This window comes from Anomaloglossus baeobatrachus, chromosome 5 (assembly GCF_048569485.1).
Source record: "Anomaloglossus baeobatrachus isolate aAnoBae1 chromosome 5, aAnoBae1.hap1, whole genome shotgun sequence".
Taxonomy (NCBI): domain Eukaryota; kingdom Metazoa; phylum Chordata; class Amphibia; order Anura; family Aromobatidae; genus Anomaloglossus; species Anomaloglossus baeobatrachus.
In genome coordinates this window covers 386,363,028-386,385,217 of record NC_134357.1, presented here as the reverse complement: position 1 = coordinate 386,385,217, position 22,190 = coordinate 386,363,028, and the positions used below count along the sequence as shown (strand labels likewise).

Sequence of the window (22,190 nt, the reverse complement as noted above, 5' to 3'; positions counted from 1 at the left end):
CAAGCATATGGAAAAATATTGGAATATACAATGAAAAATGCTACTTGCTAATTTGAACATGTGAATAATGAAATGCATACCTGCCATGAATATTAGGAAAAAGGAGATATTTAGCAATCGCATTGATCAATGTAACTGAGCCCCAAGACCTCGTCAAGGTATATCTCTATATTGGGGTCCCTAGCTCTGTGACCCTAACTGTGTGTCATCTCATTGCAATTAAAAACTGCTGTGGGTGGAGAGGGGTAACTAAGGATTTTCTTATATAGGAGATGGAAAAAACATGGCCGAAAGGGGCGGAGCTGTGTTCACATTCAGAAAAAAACTATATATAACTGAATAGGATAACTGAAGTGAGCACTAATATATATATGTATATGAGTGCAAGCCAAAACTTACATACTATAGGAGGATAAGGCTGCACATCAAACTTAGATAATGGTATAATGCCTCAAGCATATGGAAAAATATTGGAATATACAATGAAAAATGCTACTTGCTAATTTGAACATGTGAATAATGAAATGCATACCTGCCATGAATATTAGGAAAAAGGAGATATTTAGCAATCGCATTGATCAATGTAACTGAGCCCCAAGACCTCGTCAAGGTATATCTCTATATTGGGGTCCCTAGCTCTGTGACCCTAACTGTGTGTCATCTCATTGCAATTAAAAACTGCTGTGGGTGGAGAGGGGTAACTAAGGCCTTTCTTATATAGGAGATGGAAAAAACATGGCCGAAAGGGGCGGAGCTGTGTTCACATTCAGAAAAAAACTACATATAACTGAATAGGATAACTGAAGTGAGCACTAATATATATATATATATATATGAGTGCAAGCCAAAACTTACATACTATAGGAGGATAAGGCTGCACATCAAACTTAGATAATGGTATAATGCCTCAAGCATATGGAAAAATATTGGAATATACACAGCATGAATGGAATGAACACAGCTCCGCCCCTTTCGGCCATGTTTTTTCCATCTCCTATATAAGAAAGTCCTTAGTTACCCCTCTCCACCCACAGCAGTTTTTAATTGCAATGAGATGACACACAGTTAGGGTCACAGAGCTAGGGACCCCAATATAGAGATATACCTTGACGAGGTCTTGGTGCTCAGTTACATTGATCAATGCGATTGCTAAATATCTCCTTTTTCCTAATATTCATGGCAGGTATGCATTTCATTATTCACATGTTTAAATTAGCAAGTAGCATTTTTCATTGTATATTCCAATATTTTTCCATATGCTTGAGGCATTATACCATTATCTAAGTTTGATGTGCAGCCTTATCCTCCTATAGTATGTAAGTTTTGGCTTGCACTCATATATATATATATATATATATATATATATATATTAGTGCTCACTTCAGTTATCCTATTCAGTTATATGAAGCCGGTTACAGACGTCTGTGTTTAATCAGGTACAAGCCACATGCATTGGTATGGTCATACGTGTGACATCTGTGTTTGCATAAGTGTGACATCATTGTGACACGTACCGGACAAAACACGTGTCTTTGAAATAAAAATATTTTCTATATTCACCCGTATCCAGCGCTGCTGTCTTCGGATCTGCTGTCTCCTACTTCTGACTCCCACTCATTATGCTCATTGAATATTCACTGCACCTCAGACCTGGAAGCAGGAGCATCGCCAGGGACAGCATCGCTGGGGACAGTATCACCAGGACAGCATCGGGGACAGCATCACCGTTAACAGGTGAGTATCCAGCAAGCAGTGTGTGTGCAGTGATGTCCAAGAGGTTATCAGAGTTCCCTATGAACTCGGATTACCTCCTGATGACACCGCTACAGCAGGTGTCACAAGGTGACTTCACAGCTTCATCAGAGTTCATTGGGAACTCGGATAACCTCCTGGCGTCACTGCACACACACTGATTGCTGGATACTCACCTGTCACCGGCGATGCTGTCCCCGGCACTGTCCTGGCGATGCTCCTACTTCCAGGTCCAAGGTGCAGTGAATATTCAATGAGCATAATTAGCGGGGGTCAGAAGCAGGAGACAACAGAGCCAGAGACTGCAGCGCTGGATACAGGTGAATATAGAAAATCTTTTTATTTCAATGACACGTGTTTTGTCTGGTACGTGTCACACTGATGTCACACGGATCACAACAGAGTGCGATCCGTGTGACACCCGTGATGCTAGAGAAAAAACGGACATGTCTCCGTGTGTATGTGAAAACACGGACGTTTGTGTAACTAACTCCAGAGAATAACATGGGTACGTGTGGCATCCGTGTTAAAAATGGATGTCACACGTACCTGAAACACGGACATCTGAAATTGGCCTAACCCTGTTCACTGGAAATGTAGCCATGCTCACTTGCATTACAGTATTGTCAGGACCTGTTTGTAGAAGGCTGGTGAATTACTATGTCTTAAAGATGATCAGTCACTTGCCATAAATATTTATTTTCTTTATCATTCCTTTGGGAGACCCAGACCTTGGGTGTTTAGCTTCTGCCTCCGGAGGACACACAAAGTACTACACTTAAAAGTGTAGCTCCTCCCTCTGAGCTTATACACCCCCTGGTGAGCCAGTCCCAGCCAGTTTATTGCTTTGTGTTCAGGAGGATACATCCACACATGCATTTTCATGTTTTTTTCTAGATTTTTGATTTTTATTTGGAAAAAGATTGAAGAAATGGGGTCCACGTCTGGACTCCCGGCATATCCCTTCTCACCCCACTGTGTCGGTGGTGTTGTAAGGTTGATTTCCAAGGCTGGAGCCTTACATGCCGTTTTCCTTCACCATCCCTCCTGGGCTCTGGATTGAAGTGGGATCCACCGCAGTCTCCATGTTTGACAGGAGACCGGTCTTCGTCCACAGCCCCTTGAGGATCCTGCTGGACCGGAGCACTCATCCCCAGGGACCTGGCCTTGCGTCTCAGCAGCTAAGTACTGAGATGTTCATATGTTGGGGTCCATGTCCTTTATTGTGTGGGGAGAGTGTTTGTGGTACTTGTTTTGACATTTCCGGCGGGTTTTCTGGCTTTTCGCTGAGAACCGCGCCGATGGTGCCTGCGCGTCGGCCTCGCGGCTCAAATTTAGGCCCCGGCTTCACCGGAGGCCTAGTTTCTGTTTCCTGCCCTCGCATGTCACTCATGCAGAGGGACAGGCGCGGCCCCTCCCGGCGGCCGTCCTCCACAGGGGAGGGACACTCCCCACTACTTGGAGGTGACTCCCCCCCCCTGCAGGCCTCTATGGCCCTCCAGTTCCCGCTCTCCTACAGGAGACGCCCCAAGTCCCGCCCCCTCTCTTCGCTCCGGCGGCCATTTTCTTGGAAGGATTCATTTTGCGCTGGGCCATCCTGCACTCTGCATCCCTGCTGAGGTGCTGTGCATTGAGGGTCTGGGCTTCGGGATCTGGAGGGCACACAAACCGCTTCCTGCGGTCTGGTAAGCCACAGCCGTTCTATGGTTGTGGACCTCTGCATATACTCCCTGGGGTTCATTTACTTGTACAAACTACTTTTTTCCCACTCCAGCAGCATGTCTTACACGAGGAGAAAGGCTCCAAAGCTTTATACTACATGCGCTGCATGCAAGCTCCTGCTGCCTGAACCGAGCACCTATCCACATTGTGAGGTCTGCTCGAACGTGGAGGTGCCACAGCCTGGAGTCTCACCCCCAGTGGTCTCTCAGGCTGCTTCTGCACCTGTGGCTGAACCCCCGGCCTGGGTAGAGTCCTTCTCTAGGTCTATATCCCAGTCATTTGCTGAGTCCATGGGACTTCTGTCCAGGACTTTGATGAATATGCATCAGCCCCCTTCACAGGGTGCCTCTAATGTTCTTGCTAAGGGTCCTTTAGGATCCCTACCCTCTGGCCTCCGTCCGCCGGAGCTCACAGAGGATTCATCATCAGGACACAGACCCCATCCACCTAAGAGGTGCTGCAGGGTTTCCTCTCCCTCCTCATCCCGTGGCTCTGTCTCAGAGGACTCGCAGGATGAGGAGGATGCCTTTACAGGGGGCTCGGAGACTAACTCCATGTGCCCCATTGATCTTTCCGAGGGTGACTTAGAACTTAGTGACTTGATTGCGTCCATTAATTCTGTACTGGATCTCAATCCGCCAGTTTCAGAGGAGCAACCCTCTCTGGCAGAAAAGCACCAGTTTACCTCGCCTAAGAAAGTAGAGTGTGTTCTTTAATCACTCCAGTTTTCAGACCGCTGTGAACAAGCCCAGGGCCTGTTCTGACAAACGCTTCCCAAAGCGTTGTTCTGATGACCGTTTTCCCTTTCCACCTAAGGTGGTCAAGGAGTGGGCTCAATCCCCAAAGGTAGACCCTCCAGTGTCTAGGCTCTCAGCCCGGACCGTTGTCTCGGTGGCTGATGGCACTTCCCTTAAGGATGCCACTGACCGTCAGATTGACCTTTTGGCCAAATCCGTGTATGAAGCGGCGGGGGCCGCGTTTTCCCCTACTTTTGCAGCAGTGTGGGCCCTCAAAGCCATTTCTGCTTCTCTAGAGGAGATACATTCTCTCACCAGGGAACCTATGCCCGAGATGGTTTCTTTAACCTCTCAAGCTTCAGCTTTTTCATCTTATGCCATGTCTGCCATGCTAGAGGCTGCTCACCGTACTGCGGTGGCTTCGGCTAATTCCCTCGTTATCCGCAGGATGTTGTGGCTTCGAGAGTGGAAGGCAGATGCTTCTTCAAAGAAGTACCTTGCTGGGCTCCCTTTTGCTGGTTCTCGGCTGTTCGGTGAACAGCTCGATGAAATTATTAAAGAGGCTACTGGCGGGAAGAGTACTTCCATGCCACAAGCCAAGACCAGGAAACCTACCCAGGGTAGGATTCAGCCGAGGTTTCGTTCCTTTCGTTCCTCCAACTGGTCGTCCTCTAAGCCCTCCGCCTCGTCCGCTAACTCAGCTAAGGACCAGAAATCCAACTGGCGCTCAAAAGCGCGTCCACAGAAGACCGCAGGAGGTTCTGCCACTAAGGCAGCCTCCTCGTGACTCTCTGCCCGTGCCAGCAACGTCCTTGGTCGGTGGCAGGCTCTCCCACTTTGGCGACGTTTGGTTTCAACAAGTCTCCGATCAGTGGGTGAGAGATATCATTTCTCACGGCTACAGGATAGAATTCTCTTCCATCCCGCCAAACAGATTTTTTCTCTCAACTCCCCCCTGCTCCAAGGCCTCCGCCTTCTCACAGGCCGTGGCAGCCTTGCAGGCCAACGGAGTAATTGTACCAGTTCCCGTCCGGGAACGGTTCAGAGGTTTTTACTCAAACCTCTTCCTAGTTCCCAAAAAGGGCGGTACCTTCCGGCCCATCCTGGATCTCAAGCTTCTCAACAAGCATGTTCGGGTGCGGCACTTTCGCATGGAGTCTCTGCGATCAGTCATTGCCTCAATGACCCAAGGAGATTTCCTGGCGTCCATCGACATCAGAGATGCCTATCTGCATGTGCCAATTGCAGTTTCTCACCAGCGTTGGCTACGCTTTGCAATAGGGGAAGATCATTTCCAATTCGTGGCTCTCCCCTTCGGGTTAGCCACGGCGCCTCGGGTATTCACCAAGGTCATGGCAGCAGTGATCGCGGTTCTGCACCTTCAGGGGTTGGCAGTGCTCCCTTACCTGGACGACCTTCTAATCAAGGCTCCATCCAGCGCAGACTGTCAGCGGAGTGTCTCGCTCACTTTCGCCACTCTAGCCCAATTCGGGTGGCTTGTCAATCTTCCCAAATCCACTCTGACTCCGACCCAGAGCCTCACGTACCTAGGGATGCAGTTCGAGACTCTGCCGGCACTGGTGAAGTTGCCCTTAGACAAACAGCCGTCACTTCAGTTGGCGGTGCGCTCTCTCCTGAGGCACCACCGTTATACCCTCAGGCGTCTGATGCAGGTGCTGGGTCAAATGGTGGCGTCCATGGAGGCGGTTCCCTTTGCCCAGTTCCATCTGCGCCCCCTAAAGCTGGACATTCTCCGCTGTTGGGACAAGCGGCCTTCCTCCTTACACAAGTCAGTGGCTCTGTCGCCACGGACCAGGAGCTCTCTTCAGTGGTGGCTTCGGCCCCTCTCCCTGTCCCAGGGGCGCTCCTTTCTGGCCCCGTCCTGGGTGATTCTCACCACGGATGCCAGTTTATCCGGTTGGGGAGCGGTATGTCTCCACCACAGAGCACAGGGCACTTGGACTCCGTCCGAGTCAGCCCTTTCAATCAATGTGCTGGAAACCAGAGCCGTGCTTCTAGCTCTTCTAGCATTTCACCACCTGTTGGCGGGCAGGCACATTCGAGTCCAGTCAGATAACGCGACAGCGGTTGCCTACATCAACCATCAGGGCGGGACACGCAGCCGCCTGGCAATGATGGAGGTACAGCGCATTCTTCAGTGGGCGGAGGACTCCGGGTCCACCATATCCGCAGTCCACATTCCAGGCGTGGACAACTGGGAGGCAGATTATCTCAGCCGTCAAACCGTGGACAGTGGCGAGTGGTCCCTGCACCCGGCAGTATTTCAGTTGATCTGCCGCAAATGGGGTACTCCAGACGTGGACCTAATGGCATCCCGTCACAACAACAAAGTTCCTGTTTACGTGGCTCGCTCTCACGATCCTCAGGCCTTCGCCGCGGACGCTCTGGTTCAAGACTGGTCCCAGTTTCGTCTGTCCTACGTGTTTCCCCCTCTAGCTCTCTTGCCCAGAGTCCTGCGCAAGATCAGAATGGAGGGTCGTCGAGTCATCCTCATTGCACCGGACTGGCCCAGGCGAGCTTGGTATCCGGACCTACTCCAACTGTCCGTAGGGATGCCGTGGCATCTCCCGGACCGTCCAGACCTACTCTCGCAAGGTCCGTTTTTCCGCCCGAATTCTGCGGCCCTCGAATTGACGGCGTGGCTCTTGAGCCCTGGATTTTGACGGCTTCTGGTATTCCTCCTGAAGTCATCTCCACTATGACTTGGGCCCGTAAGTCTTCCTCCGCTAAGATCTATCACAGGACTTGGAAAATTTTCCTGTCCTGGTGTCGCTCTTCCGGCCATCCTCCTTGGCCGTTTTCCTTGCCGACCCTTCTGTCTTTTCTACAGTCCGGTCTGCAGCTAGGACTATCCCTCAACTCTCTCAAGGGACAAGTTTCGGCTCTGTCAGTTCTGTTCCAGCGGCGTCTCGCTCGGCTGGCTCAGGTCCGCACCTTCATGCAGGGCGCGTCTCACATCATTCCGCCTTACCGGCGGCCCTTGGATCCCTGGGACCTTAACTTGGTCCTCACGGTCTTACAGAAACCCCCCTTTGAACCTCTTAGGGAGGTTTCTTTGTACCGTCTTTCACAGAAAGTGGCATTTCTGGTTGCCATAACTTCTCTCAGGAGAGTCTCTGATTTAGCTGCGCTATCCTCGGAGTCACCTTTTTCAGTCTTTCATCAAGACAAGGTGGTTCTCCGTCCGACTCCGGACTTTCTTCCTAAGGTGGTCTCTCCCTTCCACCTTAACCAGGACATTACTTTGCCTTCCTTCTGTCCGGCCCCTGTTCATCGCTTTGAAAAAGCTCTACATACTCTAGATCTGGTGCGTGCTCTCCGGATCTATGTGTCTCGCACCGCTGCGCTTAGGCGGTGCACCTCTCTTTTTGTGCTAACCACAGGTCGGCGCAAGGGCCTCCCTGCTTCTAAGCCGACCTTAGCCCGTTGGATTAGGTCGACCATTTCGGACGCCTACCAGAGTACGCAGGCGCTTCCCCCGCCGGGATCAAGGCACACTCGACCAGAGCTGTCGGTGCCTCTTGGGCTTTTAGGCACCAGGCTACGGCTCAACAAGTCTGTCAGGCTGCCACTTGGGCTAGCCTGCATACCTTCTCAAAGCACTACCAAGTGCATACTCATGCTTCGGCAGATGCGAGCTTGGGCAGACGCATCCTTCAGGCGGCGGTCGCCCATTTGTGAAGTTAGGTTTGGCCTACTTCTTAGTTTTTCTGTTTATTTCCCACCCAGGGACTGCTTTGGAACGTCCCAAGGTCTGGGTCTCCCAAAGGAACGATTAAGAAAAAGAGAATTTTGTTTACTTACCGTAAATTCTTTTTCTTATAGTTCCGTCTTGGGAGACCCAGCTCCCTCCCTGTTGCCTGTTGGCAATTTCCTTGTTCCGCGTGTTTTCACCGGCTGTTGTCGTGGACAGAGTTTCCGGTTGATCCGGCTCTTGCTCTATTCTACTTGTGGGTGGCTATTCTCCTTCAGCTTTTGCACTAAACTGGCTGGGACTGGCTCACCAGGGGGTGTATAAGCTCAGAGGGAGGAGCTACACTTTTAAGTGTAGTACTTTTGTGTGTCCTCCGGAGGCAGAAGCTAAACACCCAAGGTCTGGGTCTCCCAAGACGGAACTATAAGAAAAAGAATTTACGGTAAGTAAACAAAATTCTCTTTTTTCTCTGGTGTAAATCCTGCTGCTCTCCTAATTTAGTCAGTTTTTTTTTTTTATTTTGTACCTGCGCCTCCTTACTCCTGAGATATGGCCCCTTCTTCCTTCTAAACGCCTGTCTTTTTCCTAGTGATGAGTGAGCACTATCATGCTTGGTACTCTTAACGAGCAGTTGATGCTCGGATGGGTTAGACTTGAGTACCCGAGTATAATGGAAGTCAGTGGGGAACTCTAGCATTTTCCCTGACGATTTTCCGGATAAATGCTCAGGTTTCTCATGGACTTCCATTATCCTCGGATACTCATATAGCGACCATCTGAGCATCAAACTGTTCGATATGAGTACCAATCACCAAGAATGGTAGTGTTCGCTTATGGGCATGAACCTCATAAAAATTCCCATAGAGAATAATTTAGGACCCCGTCTGGTTGGATGAAAATACCAGATTTATATACAGGGAAGAAATTACTGTATCTCAGGAATAGAGAGGAGCAGGAACAAAAGACAAACAGTGCCTCCTTCAGAACAGCGGTATTTACACCAGGTTAAAAAAAAACTACTTATTTATGGCACTTGACAGGTCCTCTTTAAACTCCAATGTGACCTTTTTAAGTTTTCAATTGATAGTTTTGTTAAAGTCCCTAATATCTGTGTGTTTCTTTTGCGAGCACCAAATCTTGATTTGATCCTTCTCCAATCTGTAGCTCAGTTTCCCAGCCTTCAAAGTAAAATGCGAATAGTTCTGCGTGTGGAGGTGGAAGCAGTGAAGTTCCTGAAAGAGGAGCCACATCGTTTGGACGGGCTGCTGAAGAGATGCAAGACGGTTACTGACACACTGGCTCAGATACGCAAGTGAGTAATCTCAGCAAACATGAAATATCGACCTTCCAATGACCTCAGGTGGCCAAATGGTTCTTAAAGAAGATCTGGCACCTCTCTTAAAGGGTCTATTTTAGTAAATAATTGTATTACCCTCAAAATAACAATTCTGCCGCAACTTTTCTTCCAACTTTGTATTGTCCAGTTGTTTTGTTAATTCTCCTAGAACATTTCAAATAAACTGACAACTGGGTGTTTCCATCCCTTCTTGTCAAAGGGGTGTGTTTAATAGTGTCAGCACTGAATAGAAAAGCTCAATAGGGACACATCCCCAACTGGTAACTCCAAGCTGTCAGTTTATCATAGTTCTATGAGAAGATGTTTCTGAACTGTTATTTCCTCCGCATAACAAGTATTTAGATACAGGAAGAAAAGACCGGGTACCACAGGCGAGCAAAAATCAGCTTCACACTGGTCTAAGGAACCGGACTGCTATTGCGGAGAGGGGACACCTGCCCCGGAGCTGCACACTCAGAACCAGACCACAGTGCAAAAATCCAGATCCAACAAAGGAAGAAGGAAAGAAGCAGCAACTCACCGGGTGATGAGATCAAGTCTTCTTTATTGTGCAAACACAGGTAACATGTAGTGCAGGGAGGGGGAGCCGAATCCTCTGAAAATGGTAAACCGTTTTGCGCTGGTGTGGTGCTTCTACGGGTCCACGTAAAAGCACCACACCAGAGCGAAACGGTTTACCGTTTTCCGCGGCTTCTGCTCCCCCTCCCTACGCTACATGTTTGCCCAATAAAGAAGACTTGATTTCCTCCTCTAGTGAGTTGCTGCTTTTTCTTTGTCGCTCCATTGGGAGACCCAGACAATTGACCCAGACAATTGGGTGTATAGGCTATGCCTCCGGAGGCCGCACAAAGTATTACACTAAAAGTGTAAAGCCCCTCCCCTTCTGCCTATACACCCCCTGTGCTCCCACGGGCTCCTCAGTTTTTATGCTTTGTGCGAAGGAGGCAGACATGCACGCACAGCTCCATAGATTGGTCAGCAGCAGCTGCTGACTATGTCGGATGGAAGAAAAGTGGGCCCATATAGGGCCCCCAGCATGCTCCCTTCTCACCCCACTCTTGTCGGCGGTGTTGTTAAGGTTGAGGTATCCATTGCGGGTACGGAGGCTGGAGCCCACATGCTGTTTTCCTTCCCCATCCCCCTTAGGGCTCTGGGTGAAGTGGGATCCTATCGGTCTCCAGGCACTGAGACCGTGCTTCATCCACAACTCCTGGGAGCCTGCTGGATAGGAGCCGGGTATCGTTCAGGGACATGGCCCTGCTACTTGGAGGTACTCTGTGTCCCCGTGGGGACCGAGCACAGCAACACTCCAGCATTGCTGGGTGTGCTAGTGCACCGGGGACCGCGGCGCTGACCGGGTTAAATGTGCCATTACACACTCAGCGTCGCTGAGTGTGTTTATGTAGGGGGACTACCGCGCTGACCGCCGCCGCCATGTTTAACACTGAGGCGCGGCTGGGACTTGTAGTGCGCCGGGGACTTCCGCGCGGCCGCGCTTTTACGGCGGCCACGCTTATTACTCGAGTCCCCAGCTTTTGCGGCCTAGTCTTTCTTCCTCCCGCCCACAGCCCTGACAAGCAGGGGAAGGGCGGGACGCTGTACAGACGAGCAGCAATGAGGGCTGGAGAATGCTTTGCATACTCCACCCCCCTCACTGTGCACTGTGGGGCACCAGTTCCCGCACTTTCTGGGTCACGCCCACGGCTCCCTCCTCTCCTCAGGACGCCGGCAGCCATTCCTGTCAGCTCCTCGGACGCTGCAGAGGGGGACAAATTCTGGGAGACCCAGGCAGGGATTCTGGTGGCCTCACAACCGCTTTAAGCGGGTGGTAAGCAGCACCTGTGGTGCTAGCCCCATTGTGCAGAAGTGTAATTATATGTTTATGGTATATACTTTACACTGTATAGTGCACAGTTGTTTTCTGGCTATATACCCCATTGTGTTGCTCAGGGAAGACAATAGCATGGCGCCCACAAAAGGCAGGGGTGGCAAAACACAGGCTTACTATGCTGCCTGCGCCGCATGTACGACGCCGCTACCGGCAGGTTCCACTGACCCTCATTGTGTGCACTGCTCGGCCCCTACTGCACTTGCTCAGCCGGAGCCTCTGCTAAGAGGGGCCCAGGGGGAGACACCTGCTGACACTCTCCAGGTGACAGGACCGGTATCTCAGCACAGGGACTCTGTTGAGTCATTGTTCCCTGGCCCCCCTCAGTTGGACCAACAATGTCCCCCCGGGGTATCTCATAGATCCCAGGCTGGGGGCTCTGACACGGACCCCAGCCCCAGACCGATTAAGCGAGCTCGCTTGGAAATTCCCTCGACATCATCATGTTGTTCAGGGTCTCAGCGAGGGGAATCTCTGGTTGATGACGCGGAGACAGCTGATCAGGATTCTGATCCTGAGGCCGCTCTCAATCTTGATACTCCGGACGGGGACGCCATAGTGAACGATCTTATTGCGTCCATCAATCGAATGTTGGATATTTCTCCCTCAGCTCCTCCGGTGGAGGAGTCAGCTTCTCAGCAGGAGAAATTCCGTTTCAGGTTTCCCAAGCGTACACCGAGTATGTTTCTGGACCACTCTGATTTCAGAGAGGCAGTCCAGAATCACCATGATTGTCCAGATAAGCGTTTTTCTAAGCGCCTTAAGGATACACGTTATCCCTTTCCCCCTGACGTGGTCAAAGGTTGGACTCAGTGTCCCAAGGTGGATCCTCCAATCTCCAGACTGGCGGCTAGATCCATACTTGCAGTTGAAGATGGGGCTTCACTCAAAGATGCCACTGACAGGCAGGTGGAGCTCTGGTTGAAATCCATCTATGAAGCTATCGGCGCTTCTTTTGCCCCAGCATTCGCAGCCGTAAGGGCGCTACAAGCTATATCAGCAGGTCAAGCGCAAATTGACGCAGCCACACGCACTTCCGCGCCGCAGGTGGCGTCCATAACCGCTCAGACGTCGGCAATGGCGTCTTACGCTATTAATGCTGTCCTGGACTCTGCGAGCCGTACTGCGGTTGCATCCGCCAATTCGGTGGTACTCCGCAGGGCCTTGTGGCTACGGGAATGGAAGGCAGATTCTGCTTCCAAAAAGCGCTTAACTAGTTTGCCAATTTCTGGCGACCGATTGTTTGGCGAGCGTTTGGATGAAATCATCAAACAATCCAAGGGAAAGGATACATCCTTACCCCAGCCCAAACCGAACATACCCCAACAGAGGAGGGGGCAGTCGAGGTTTCGGTCCTTTCGGGGCGCGGGCAGGTCCCAATTCCCCTCGTCCAAAAGGCCTCAGAAAGATCAAAGGAACTCTGATTCATGGCGGTCTAAGTCACGTCCTAAAAGGACCACAGGAGGTGCCGCTACCAAAGCGGCTTCCTCATGACTTTCGGCCTCCGCAATCTGCATCCTCGGTCGGTGGCAGGCTCTCCGGCTTTTGCGACACCTGGCTGCCACGGGTAAAAGACCGCTGGGAGAGAGACATTCTGTCTCACGGTTACAAGATAGAGTTCACCTCTCGTCCCCCGACTCGATTCTTCAGGTCATCCCCGCCTCCCGAGCGAGCCGAGGCTCTTCTGCAGGCGCTGGGCACTCTGAAGGCAGAGGGAGTGGTGGTCCCTGTTCCTCTTCAGCAACAGGGTCACGGTTTTTACTCCAACCTGTTTGTGGTCCCAAAGAAGGACGGGTCTTTCCGTCCTGTCCTGGACCTGAAACTGCTCAACAAACACGTAAAGACCAGGCGGTTCCGGATGGAATCCCTCCGCTCCGTCATCGCCTCAATGTCCCAGGGAGATTTCCTTGCATCGATCGATATCAAAGATGATTATCTCCACGTACCGATTGCTCCAGAGCACCAGCGCTTCTTGCGCTTCGCCATAGGAGACGAACACCTGCAGTTCGTGGCACTGCCGTTCGGCCTGGCAACAGCCCCACGGGTTTTCACCAAGGTTATGGCTACTGTAGTAGCGGTCCTCCACTCTCAGGGTCACTCGGTGATCCCTTACTTGGACGATCTCCTGATCAAGGCACCCTCTCAAGAGGCATGCCAACACAGCCTCGACGCTACTCTGGAGACTCTCCAGAGTTTCGGGTGGATCATCAATTTTCCAAAGTCAAATCTGACACCGGCCCAATCGCTGACATATCTTGGCATGGAGTTTCATACCCTCTCAGCGATAGTGAAGCTTCCGCTGATCAAGCAGCGGTCGCTACAGAAGGGGGTACAATCTCTCCTTCAAGGTCAGGCACACCCCTTGAGGCGCCTCATGCACTTCCTGGGGAAGATGGTGGCAGCAATGGAGGCAGTCCCTTTCGCGCAGTTTCACCTGCGTCCTCTTCAATGGGACATCCTTCGCAAATGGGACAGGAAGCCGACGTCCCTCGACAGGAACGTCTCTCTCTCTCAGGCGACCAAAGCTTCCCTTCGGTGGTGGCTTCTTCCCACTTCATTATCGAAGGGGAAATCCTTCCTACCCCCATCCTGGGAGGTGGTCACGACGGACGCGAGTCTGTCAGGGTGGGGAGCGGTTTTTCTCCACCACAGGGCTCAGGGTACGTGGACCCGGCAAGAGTCCTCACTTCAGATCAATGTTCTGGAAATACGGGCAGTGTACCTTGCCCTGAAAGCTTTCCAGCAGTGGCTGGAAGGCAAGCAGATCCGAATTCAGTCGGACAATTCCACAGCGGTGGCATACATCAACCACCAAGGCGGCACACGCAGTCGGCAAGCCTTCCAGGAAGTCCGGCGGATCTTGATGTGGGTGGAAGCCACGGCCTCCACCATCTCTGCAGTTCATATCCCGGGCGTGGAAAACTGGGAAGCAGATTATCTCAGTCGCCAGGGCATGGACGCAGGGGAATGGTCCCTTCACCCGGACGTGTTTCAGGAGATCTGTTGCCGCTGGGGGGTGCCGGACGTCGACCTCATGGCGTCCCGGCACAACAACAAGGTACCGACGTTCATGGCACGGTCTCAAGATCCCAGAGCTATGGCGGCAGACGCCTTAGTTCAGGATTGGTCGCAGTTTCAGCTCCCTTATGTGTTTCCTCCGCTGGCACTGTTGCCCAGAGTGTTACGCAAGATCAGGGCCGACTGCCGCCGCGTCATCCTCGTCGCTCCAGACTGGCCGAGGAGGTCGTGGTACCCGGATCTGTGGCATCTCGCGGTCGGCCAACCGTGGGCACTACCAGACCGACCAGACTTGCTGTCCCAAGGGCCGTTTTTCCATCTGAATTCTGCGGCCCTCAACCTGACTGTGTGGCCATTGAGTCCTGGATCCTAGCGTCTTCAGGATTATCTCAAGAGGTCATTGCCACTATGAGACAGGCTAGGAAACCAACGTCCGCCAAGATCTACCACAGGACGTGGAAAAATGTTCCTGTCATGGTGCTCTGCTCAGGGTTTTTCTCCCTGGCCTTTTGCCTTGCCCACTTTTCTGTCCTTCCTTCAATCTGGACTTGAAAAGGGTTTGTCGCTCGGCTCCCTTAAGGGACAAGTTTCAGCGCTCTCTGTGTTTTTCCAGAAGCGCCTAGCCAGACTTCCACAGGTACGCACGTTCCTGCAGGGGGTTTGTCACATCGTTCCTCCTTACAAGCGGCCGTTAGAACCCTGGGATCTGAACAGGGTGCTGGTGGCTCTTCAGAAACCACCATTCGAGCCAATGAGGGATATTTCTCTCTCACGCCTTTCGCAGAAAGTGGTCTTCCTAGTAGCAGTCACCTCTCTTCGGAGAGTGTCTGAGCTAGCAGCGTTGTCGTGCAAAGCCCCTTTCCTGGTGTTTCACCAGGACAAGGTGGTTCTGCGTCCGGTTCCGGAATTTCTCCCCAAGGTGGTATCCCCTTTTCATCTCAATCAGGATATCTCCTTACCCTTTTTTTGTCCTCATCCAGTTCACCAATGTGAAAAGGATTTGCACTTGTTAGATCTGGTGAGAGCACTCAGACTCTACATTTCTCGTACGGCGCCCCTGCGCCGCTCGGATGCACTCTTTGTCCTTGTCGCTGGCCAGCGTAAAGGGTCACAGGCTTCCAAATCAACCCTGGCTCGGTGGATCAAGGAGCCAATTCTCGAAGCTTACCGTTCTGCTGGGCTTCCGGTTCCCGCAGGGCTGAAGGCACATTCTACATGAGCCGTGGGCGCGTCCTGGGCTTTGAGGCACCAGGCTACGGCTCAGCAGGTGTGTCAGGCGGCTATCTGGTCGAGCCTGCACACTTTCACGAAACACTATCAGGTGCATACCTATGCTTCGGCGGATGCCAGCCTAGGGAGACGAGTCCTTCAGGCGGCGGTTGCCCAACTGTAGGAAGGGGCCGTTTTACGGCTCTATTACGAGGTATTATTTTACCCACCCAGGGACTGCTTTTGGACGTCCCAATTGTCTGGGTCTCCCAATGGAGCGACAAAGAAGAAGGGAATTTTGTTTACTTACCGTAAATTCCTTTTCTTCTAGCTCCAATTGGGAGACCCAGCACCCGCCCCTGTTTTTTTGTGTACACATGTTGTTCATGTTGAATGGTTTCAGTTCTCCGATATTCCTTCGGATTGAATTTACTTTAAACCAGTTTATAATTTTTTTCCTCCTTCTTGCTTTTGCACCAAAACTGAGGAGCCCGTGGGAGCACGGGGGGTGTATAGGCAGAAGGGGAGGGGCTTTACACTTTTAGTGTAATACTTTGTGCGGCCTCCGGAGGCATAGCCTATACACCCAATTGTCTGGGTCAATTGTCTGGGTCTCCCAATTGGAGCTAGAAGAAAAGGAATTTACGGTAAGTAAACAAAATTCCCTTCTTTCCTTCTTCCTTTGTTGGATCTGGATAACAAGTCTATACTAGACCAGGAATTATGACAATTCTTTTTTAACCAATCTTTCCATCTAGAGAGCAACTCTGAGGACTGAAGCATTTATGTGAAAATGTGCCTTAAAAGGGTCGTTAAGCTTCAAAAAAATGTTTTGTAAATGATATTTCACAGTAAAAGCCCTCTTGTCTGTGTGCCAGAGGATCTTTGCTGCTCCACTTTTTTATGTCATCAGTTCAGGCTAAAGGGGGTTTGTGATGGCAGCTCCAAACAACCCCCCACTTGCCGCCTCCATTATTCATTCAAGCACCTTTGGTCACCTAATCTGATCACCTCTCTACTGTGTAGTTTCCTCAATGTCAGGGCACATTCAGATGTCCGAACAAGTAAGTCCAATATGGGACTGCAGTCCGCAGACAGTCCACGGGTCTTTTGACCCGAGCGTTACAGCTTCATATATTTCTGTTAGGTGCATTGTGGTCCAATCTCAGACCGATTTGTACAGACAACTGAATGCATCCTCAAGGTGACAATGGACTACATAACAGAGACAAGAGGGCTAAACTGTTGGAAGAAGTTGACATTTTTTATGAAGGTTTATTCAATAAATATATATTTTAATGTAAAGGATAATTTCTGAAGAAATATTTCCAAGCTCGACAACCCTTTTTCAACGGATATGTCAAATCTTCAATGTTATGATATCAGCTCAGGATGAAGAAGTTGCTGATATTTGAGAAATACCGTACAAATTTCTATGATTTGAGTTAGTATTTTTATATATAAAGCTTTTTCACATGACTTAGAGAGAGAAACTGTGCGTCCTGCTTCCCCCTTGTGAATACAATGAATGAATGCAGCACTCTTTAATAGATGAAAAAGATAATATTTATTCATGTTACCTAGTTCACAGTGTAAAAAAGTAACGTTTCGGAGAACGTGCCTCTACAGTGAAGGAGGTTTACTGTGTTTATGTGTATTAACCCCTTCCCGACCATGGACGGATATATCCGTCATGGAGCGTGTCCCGTTAAGCCCGCCGCCTCCCGCGGGCAGGCGGCGGCGGTCGGCACACATATCAGCTGTTTTCAACAGCTGACATGTGTGCCTGCTAGCCGCGGGTGGAATTGCTTCCACCCGCGGCCATTAACCCCTTAAATCTTGGTGCCAAAGTCTGGCAGCAAGATCTAAATGCGCGCGGCCATGTTTTTTACTTACCGCCGCCCCCACCGGAAGTCACGTCCGTGATCACGTGACTATCGCTGGTTGCCATCGTAGCACAGGGTCATGTGATGACGCCTGCAGCTATGATGTTTCACTTTCGTTTTCCCTCGGCCAAGAGCAGAGGGAAAAAGAAAGTGACTGTATCTGCTGTTTACAGCTGTATAGCTGTGCTCAGCAGATAGATAATAGCGATCGGATTGTTGATCGCTATAGCCCCCTAGGGGGACTAGTAAAACAAAAAAAAGTTTTAAAAAAAAACAAAAAAACCCAAAAAACATAAAAGTTCAAATCACCCCCTTTCACCCATTGAAAATTAAAGGGTTAAAAAATAAATAAATATACACATATTTGGTATCGCCGCGTTCAGAAGTGCCCGATCTATCAAAATGTAAAATCAATTAATCTGATTGGTAAACGGCGTAGTGGCAAAAAAATTCCAAACGCCAAAATTACGTTTTTTGGTCGCCGCAAGTTTTACGCAAAATGCAATAACAGGCGATCAAAACGTAGCATCTGCGCAAAAATGGTACCATTAGAAACGTCAGCTCGAGATGCAAAAAATAAGCCGTCACTGAGCCATAGATTCCAAAAAATAAGAACGCTACGTGTTTCGGAAAATGGCGCAAAACGTGCGCCACTTTTATTGGACAAACTTGTGAATTTTTTTTAACCCCTTAGATACAAGTAAACCTATACATGTTTGGTGTCTACAAACTCGCACCGACCTCAGGCATCATACCCACACATCAGTTTTACCATATAGTAAACACCGTGAATAAAACATCCCAAAAACTATTGTGCCATCACACTTTTTTTGCAATTTTTCTGCATTTCTAATTTTTTTGCTGTTTTCCAGTACACCATATGGTAAAACTTATGGTTTCATTTAAAAGTACAACTTGTCCCGCAAAAAACAAGCCCTCGTATGGCAAGATTGACGGAAAAATAAAAAAGTTACGGCTCTCGGAAGAAGGGGAGCAAAAAACAAAAACTCAAAAACGGAAAGTGCCCCGGGGCTGAAGGGGTTAAAGGTCCTGAAGAATAAAATATCACTTTTTTACACTGTGAATTGGATAACACAAATAAATATTATCTTCATTATCTAGTAAAAAGTGCTGGAATCACAAGGTAGGACCCTCAGTATCCCAGGAGTGCCGTACTTCCAAGTGTTCACTTTATTGCTCTCACTACATATTCTATGGCTTTGTATATAGAGTAGCACTGGAGACCTAATCATTTCCTTAGAAAGATCTGCTAAAGGCAATTGGGGAGTTTAGCTACTTCTTGTGAAAATGTATTTTGAAGGTAAAATCCTGTAGCTCACTCCATGTGCAAAGCTCCTTTAGGTTTTTATTCTAAGTGTCACTTTTTTCTATGGTTTAAGGTGTCCTCTTATGTTCTCCAGGCAAGTAGATGAAGGTGTTTGGAACACTCCAGTGAACCTTCATAATCCCTCTCCCAAGAAAATGGCAACTGATGGAGAGTTCTCTAAAAGCACAGATTTTGAGCTTCCCTGTAGCCCCCCAACAAACTTCTCACAGCTTAATGAGTCTCAGACACCCAACTGGGAACCTGTCTGTCATACTGATGCTGCTTCTCACACTAGTACCCCATCCCGAGGGGAGATGGTGACCGTGAAAACTCAGACAGTCCCAGAGACACAGAACAAGAAGGTGGGAGCAGAGAAATCCGTTTCCGTTGAGGTAAGTACTGCTGATAACACATGTACAAGGTCAACAATGATTTTAGAGATGCAGTAAATTGACGACTAGTGGTGCAAATATATTTAATCTTTATATACATCTAGCTCACTGTCACTCTTTGATCCAGTCACAGATGATGAAGTCACCAGGCTCCTCGCATCTTCTCGCCCTACTACCTGCACCAGTGACCCGATTCCCTCACATCTCCTTAAATCTGTCATCCTAGCTGTCACCACTCACCTAACTAAAATATCCAATCTCTCCTTTGGTGTCTTTCCCTCCTCTTTCAAACATGCCAGCAAACACCCATTACTTAAAAAAAAATCCCTGGACCAAAATTGTGCCGCTAACTACAGACCTGTCTCTAATCTCTCCTTCATCTCCAAACTATTGGAACGCTTGGTCCACTCCCGTTTAAGCCGCTATCTGTCAAATAACTCTCTCCTTGACCTTCTACAATCCGGTTTCCGCTCCTTGCACTCTACTGAAACTGCTCTTACTAAAGTCTCTAATGATCTACTAACAGCTAAATCTAATGGTCACTACTCCCTGCTGATCCTCCTGGATCTCTCAGCTACATTCGATACTGTAGATCATCAGCTCCTCCTCACTATGCTCTGCTCTATCGGGCTCAAGGACACCGTTCTTTCTTGGTTCTCCTCTTACCTCTCTGATCGCTCATTCACTGTATCTTTTGCCAGCTCCTCTTCCTCTCCTCTTCTCCTTACGGTCGGGGTTCTTCAGGGTTCAGTCCTAGCCCCCCTACTTTTCTCTCTATACACTGCCCCTATTGGACAAATGATCAGCAGATTTGGTTTTCAGTACCATCTCTATGCTGATGACACCCAACTGTACACATTGTCTCCTGACATCACCCCTGCACTATTACAAAATACTACCGATTGTCTGTCCGCTTTCTCCAGCATCATGTCCTCTCTCTATCTAAAACTGAATCTGTCAAAAACTGAACTCATGTTTCCTCCCTCCCCCAACCTTCTGAAACCCAATATTACCATTTCTGTGTGTGGCTCTACCATTACGCCCCAGCAGCACGCCCGCTGTCTTGGGGTTATATTTGACTCTGATTTCTCCTTCACTCCCCATATTCATTCACTCGCTCATTCATTTCAATTCCAACTCAAAAGCATCTCTAGAATTCGACCTTTTCTTACTGTTGACTCTGCAAAAACTCTTACTGTCACTCTTATTCATTCTCGCCTGTATTATTGTAATTCTTTACTAATTGGTCTCCCTGTTACTAAACTCTCCCCTCTCCAATCCATTCTGAATGCCACAGCCAGGATTTTTTTCCTCTCCAACCGCATCACTGATGCCTCTGCTCTGTGCCAATCATTACACTGGTTGCCTATCCGCTACAGAATCCAACATAAAGTTATCACTCTCACTCACAAAGCTCTCCATGGTTCTGCACCACCCTACATCTCCTCCCTCATCTCTGTCTATCACTCCACCCGTGCCCTCCGCTCTGCTAATGACCGAAGACTGACATCCTCAACAATTCGAACCTCCCACTCCCGTCTTCAAGATTTCTCACGAGCTGCGCCTATGCCCTGGAACACACTACCAAGAACAATCCGATTAATTCCCAACATCCCCACCTTTAAGCAAGCCCTAAAAACGCATTACTTTAAACTAGCCTATCACCTGACCTCCTCATCTAATCTAGTCTCTTTCTGCCCTTCATAAAACTTACTTCCAATTCTTGTCCCCTGTATCTTCTGGTTCCTTCCTCTCCCTCCATGTACTTTTTTTACACTCTGAACCTGTATAAATTCTGGCTGGCGACCGGTCCACCAAGCTGTTTTTGAATCCCCTATTAAATCGATGGCTGGACCATATATAACAAGCTTTTCTCCCTCATTCGCCTTTTGTGCCTCCCTATCTCCTCATAGACTGTAAGTTACGAGCAGGGCCCTCACTCCTCTTGGTATCTGAATTTTGTTATTTGTATTGTCTCATATTGTCTGTACATGTCCCCTCTGAATTTTAAAGCGCTACGGAATATGTTGGCGCTATATAAATAAAAATTATTTTTATTATCTAAACTCTGCACTCAAAATACATTTAGTTGTCATTTACGAATTTTTGAAGAGTGTGTAGAAGCAATGTGCCTAGATGTGATTCAAAGAACGTCAATGCAGTTGTAGCCATTCAATTATCCCATTTATTTAGTGATTGAGCTTCTGTGATAGGCCTTAAAAAGTGTATATAAACCAGGGGTCTCAAACTCAGCTGGGTGTATGGGCCGCATATAGAAAAAAAAAAATGAGGGGGAACGCATTATTTGCAGGAAAAAGTGAACATTTTTAATGAATCCATGTTTTTTTTTTCTATACATCTTGGATCACTTTTGTAAACATTTTTCGCTTGTTTATTATAACAAACGTGCACTTTTTTTGTTAAGTTTATATACAGAAAAGCATTTTTAATGTAAATAAAAAAAGTCATGCTTTAGGATTTTTTTTTTTTACATTTTATCACCTTGTAATTACTTTACAATTAGCAGCATCATATAGTAATCTTAGCCAAAATCTTGTAGTAATGTGCCCATCCGTGTGCCCTGTAGTAAGGTGCTCATCCTTGTGGTATTGTGCCCAGTAGTATAGTGCCCATCCTTGTGCCCTGTAGTATTGTGCCCAGTAATATTGTTCCAATCCTTGTAGTATTGTGTTCATCATTGTAGTATTGTGCTCTGTAGTATTCTGCCAATTCCCGTAGTATTGTGGCCATCCCTGTAGTATTCAGCCCATCCCTGTAGTATTCAGCCCATCCCTGTAGTATTGTGGCCATCCCTGTAGTATTCTGGCCATCCCTGTAGTATTCTGGCCATCCCTGTAGTATTCTGCCCATCCCTGTAGTATTTTGCCCATCCCTGTAGTATTCTGCCCATCCCTGTAGTATTCTGCCCATCCCTGTAGTATTGTGGCCATCCCTGTAGTATTGTGGCCATCCCTGTAGTATTCTGCCCACCCTTGTAGTATTGTGGCCATCCCTGTAATATTCTGCCCATCCTTGTAGTATTGTGGCCATCCCTGTAGTATTGTGGCCATCCTTGTAGTATTCTGCCCATCCCTGTAGTATTGTGGCCATCCCTGTAGTATTGTGGCCATCCCTGTAGTATTCTGCCCATCCCTGTAGTATTCTGCCCATCCCTGTAGTATTGTGG

The 22,190-nt window shown here is 48.9% G+C and overlaps 1 protein-coding gene across 17 annotated transcripts in view; it reads left to right on the top strand.

Moving 5' to 3' along the window:
- SRCIN1 (SRC kinase signaling inhibitor 1) overlaps positions 1 to 22,190 on the top strand; it is a 728,586-nt gene that overhangs the window by 643,265 nt on the left and 63,131 nt on the right. For 13 of the 17 annotated variants that reach the window (XR_012754280.1, XR_012754279.1, XM_075350093.1 and 10 more), the window contains 2 exons: positions 9,091 to 9,238; positions 18,685 to 19,003. Coding sequence is in view for 15 of the 17 variants with exons in the window: in XM_075350093.1 (XP_075206208.1) it covers positions 9,091 to 9,238; positions 18,685 to 19,003 (467 nt within the window). In the remaining 2 variants the exon portion in view is untranslated. The remainder of the gene's footprint in view (positions 1 to 9,090; positions 9,239 to 18,684; positions 19,004 to 22,190) is intronic. The other 4 variants (XM_075350086.1, XM_075350094.1, XM_075350098.1 and 1 more) reach the window with 1 other exon arrangement.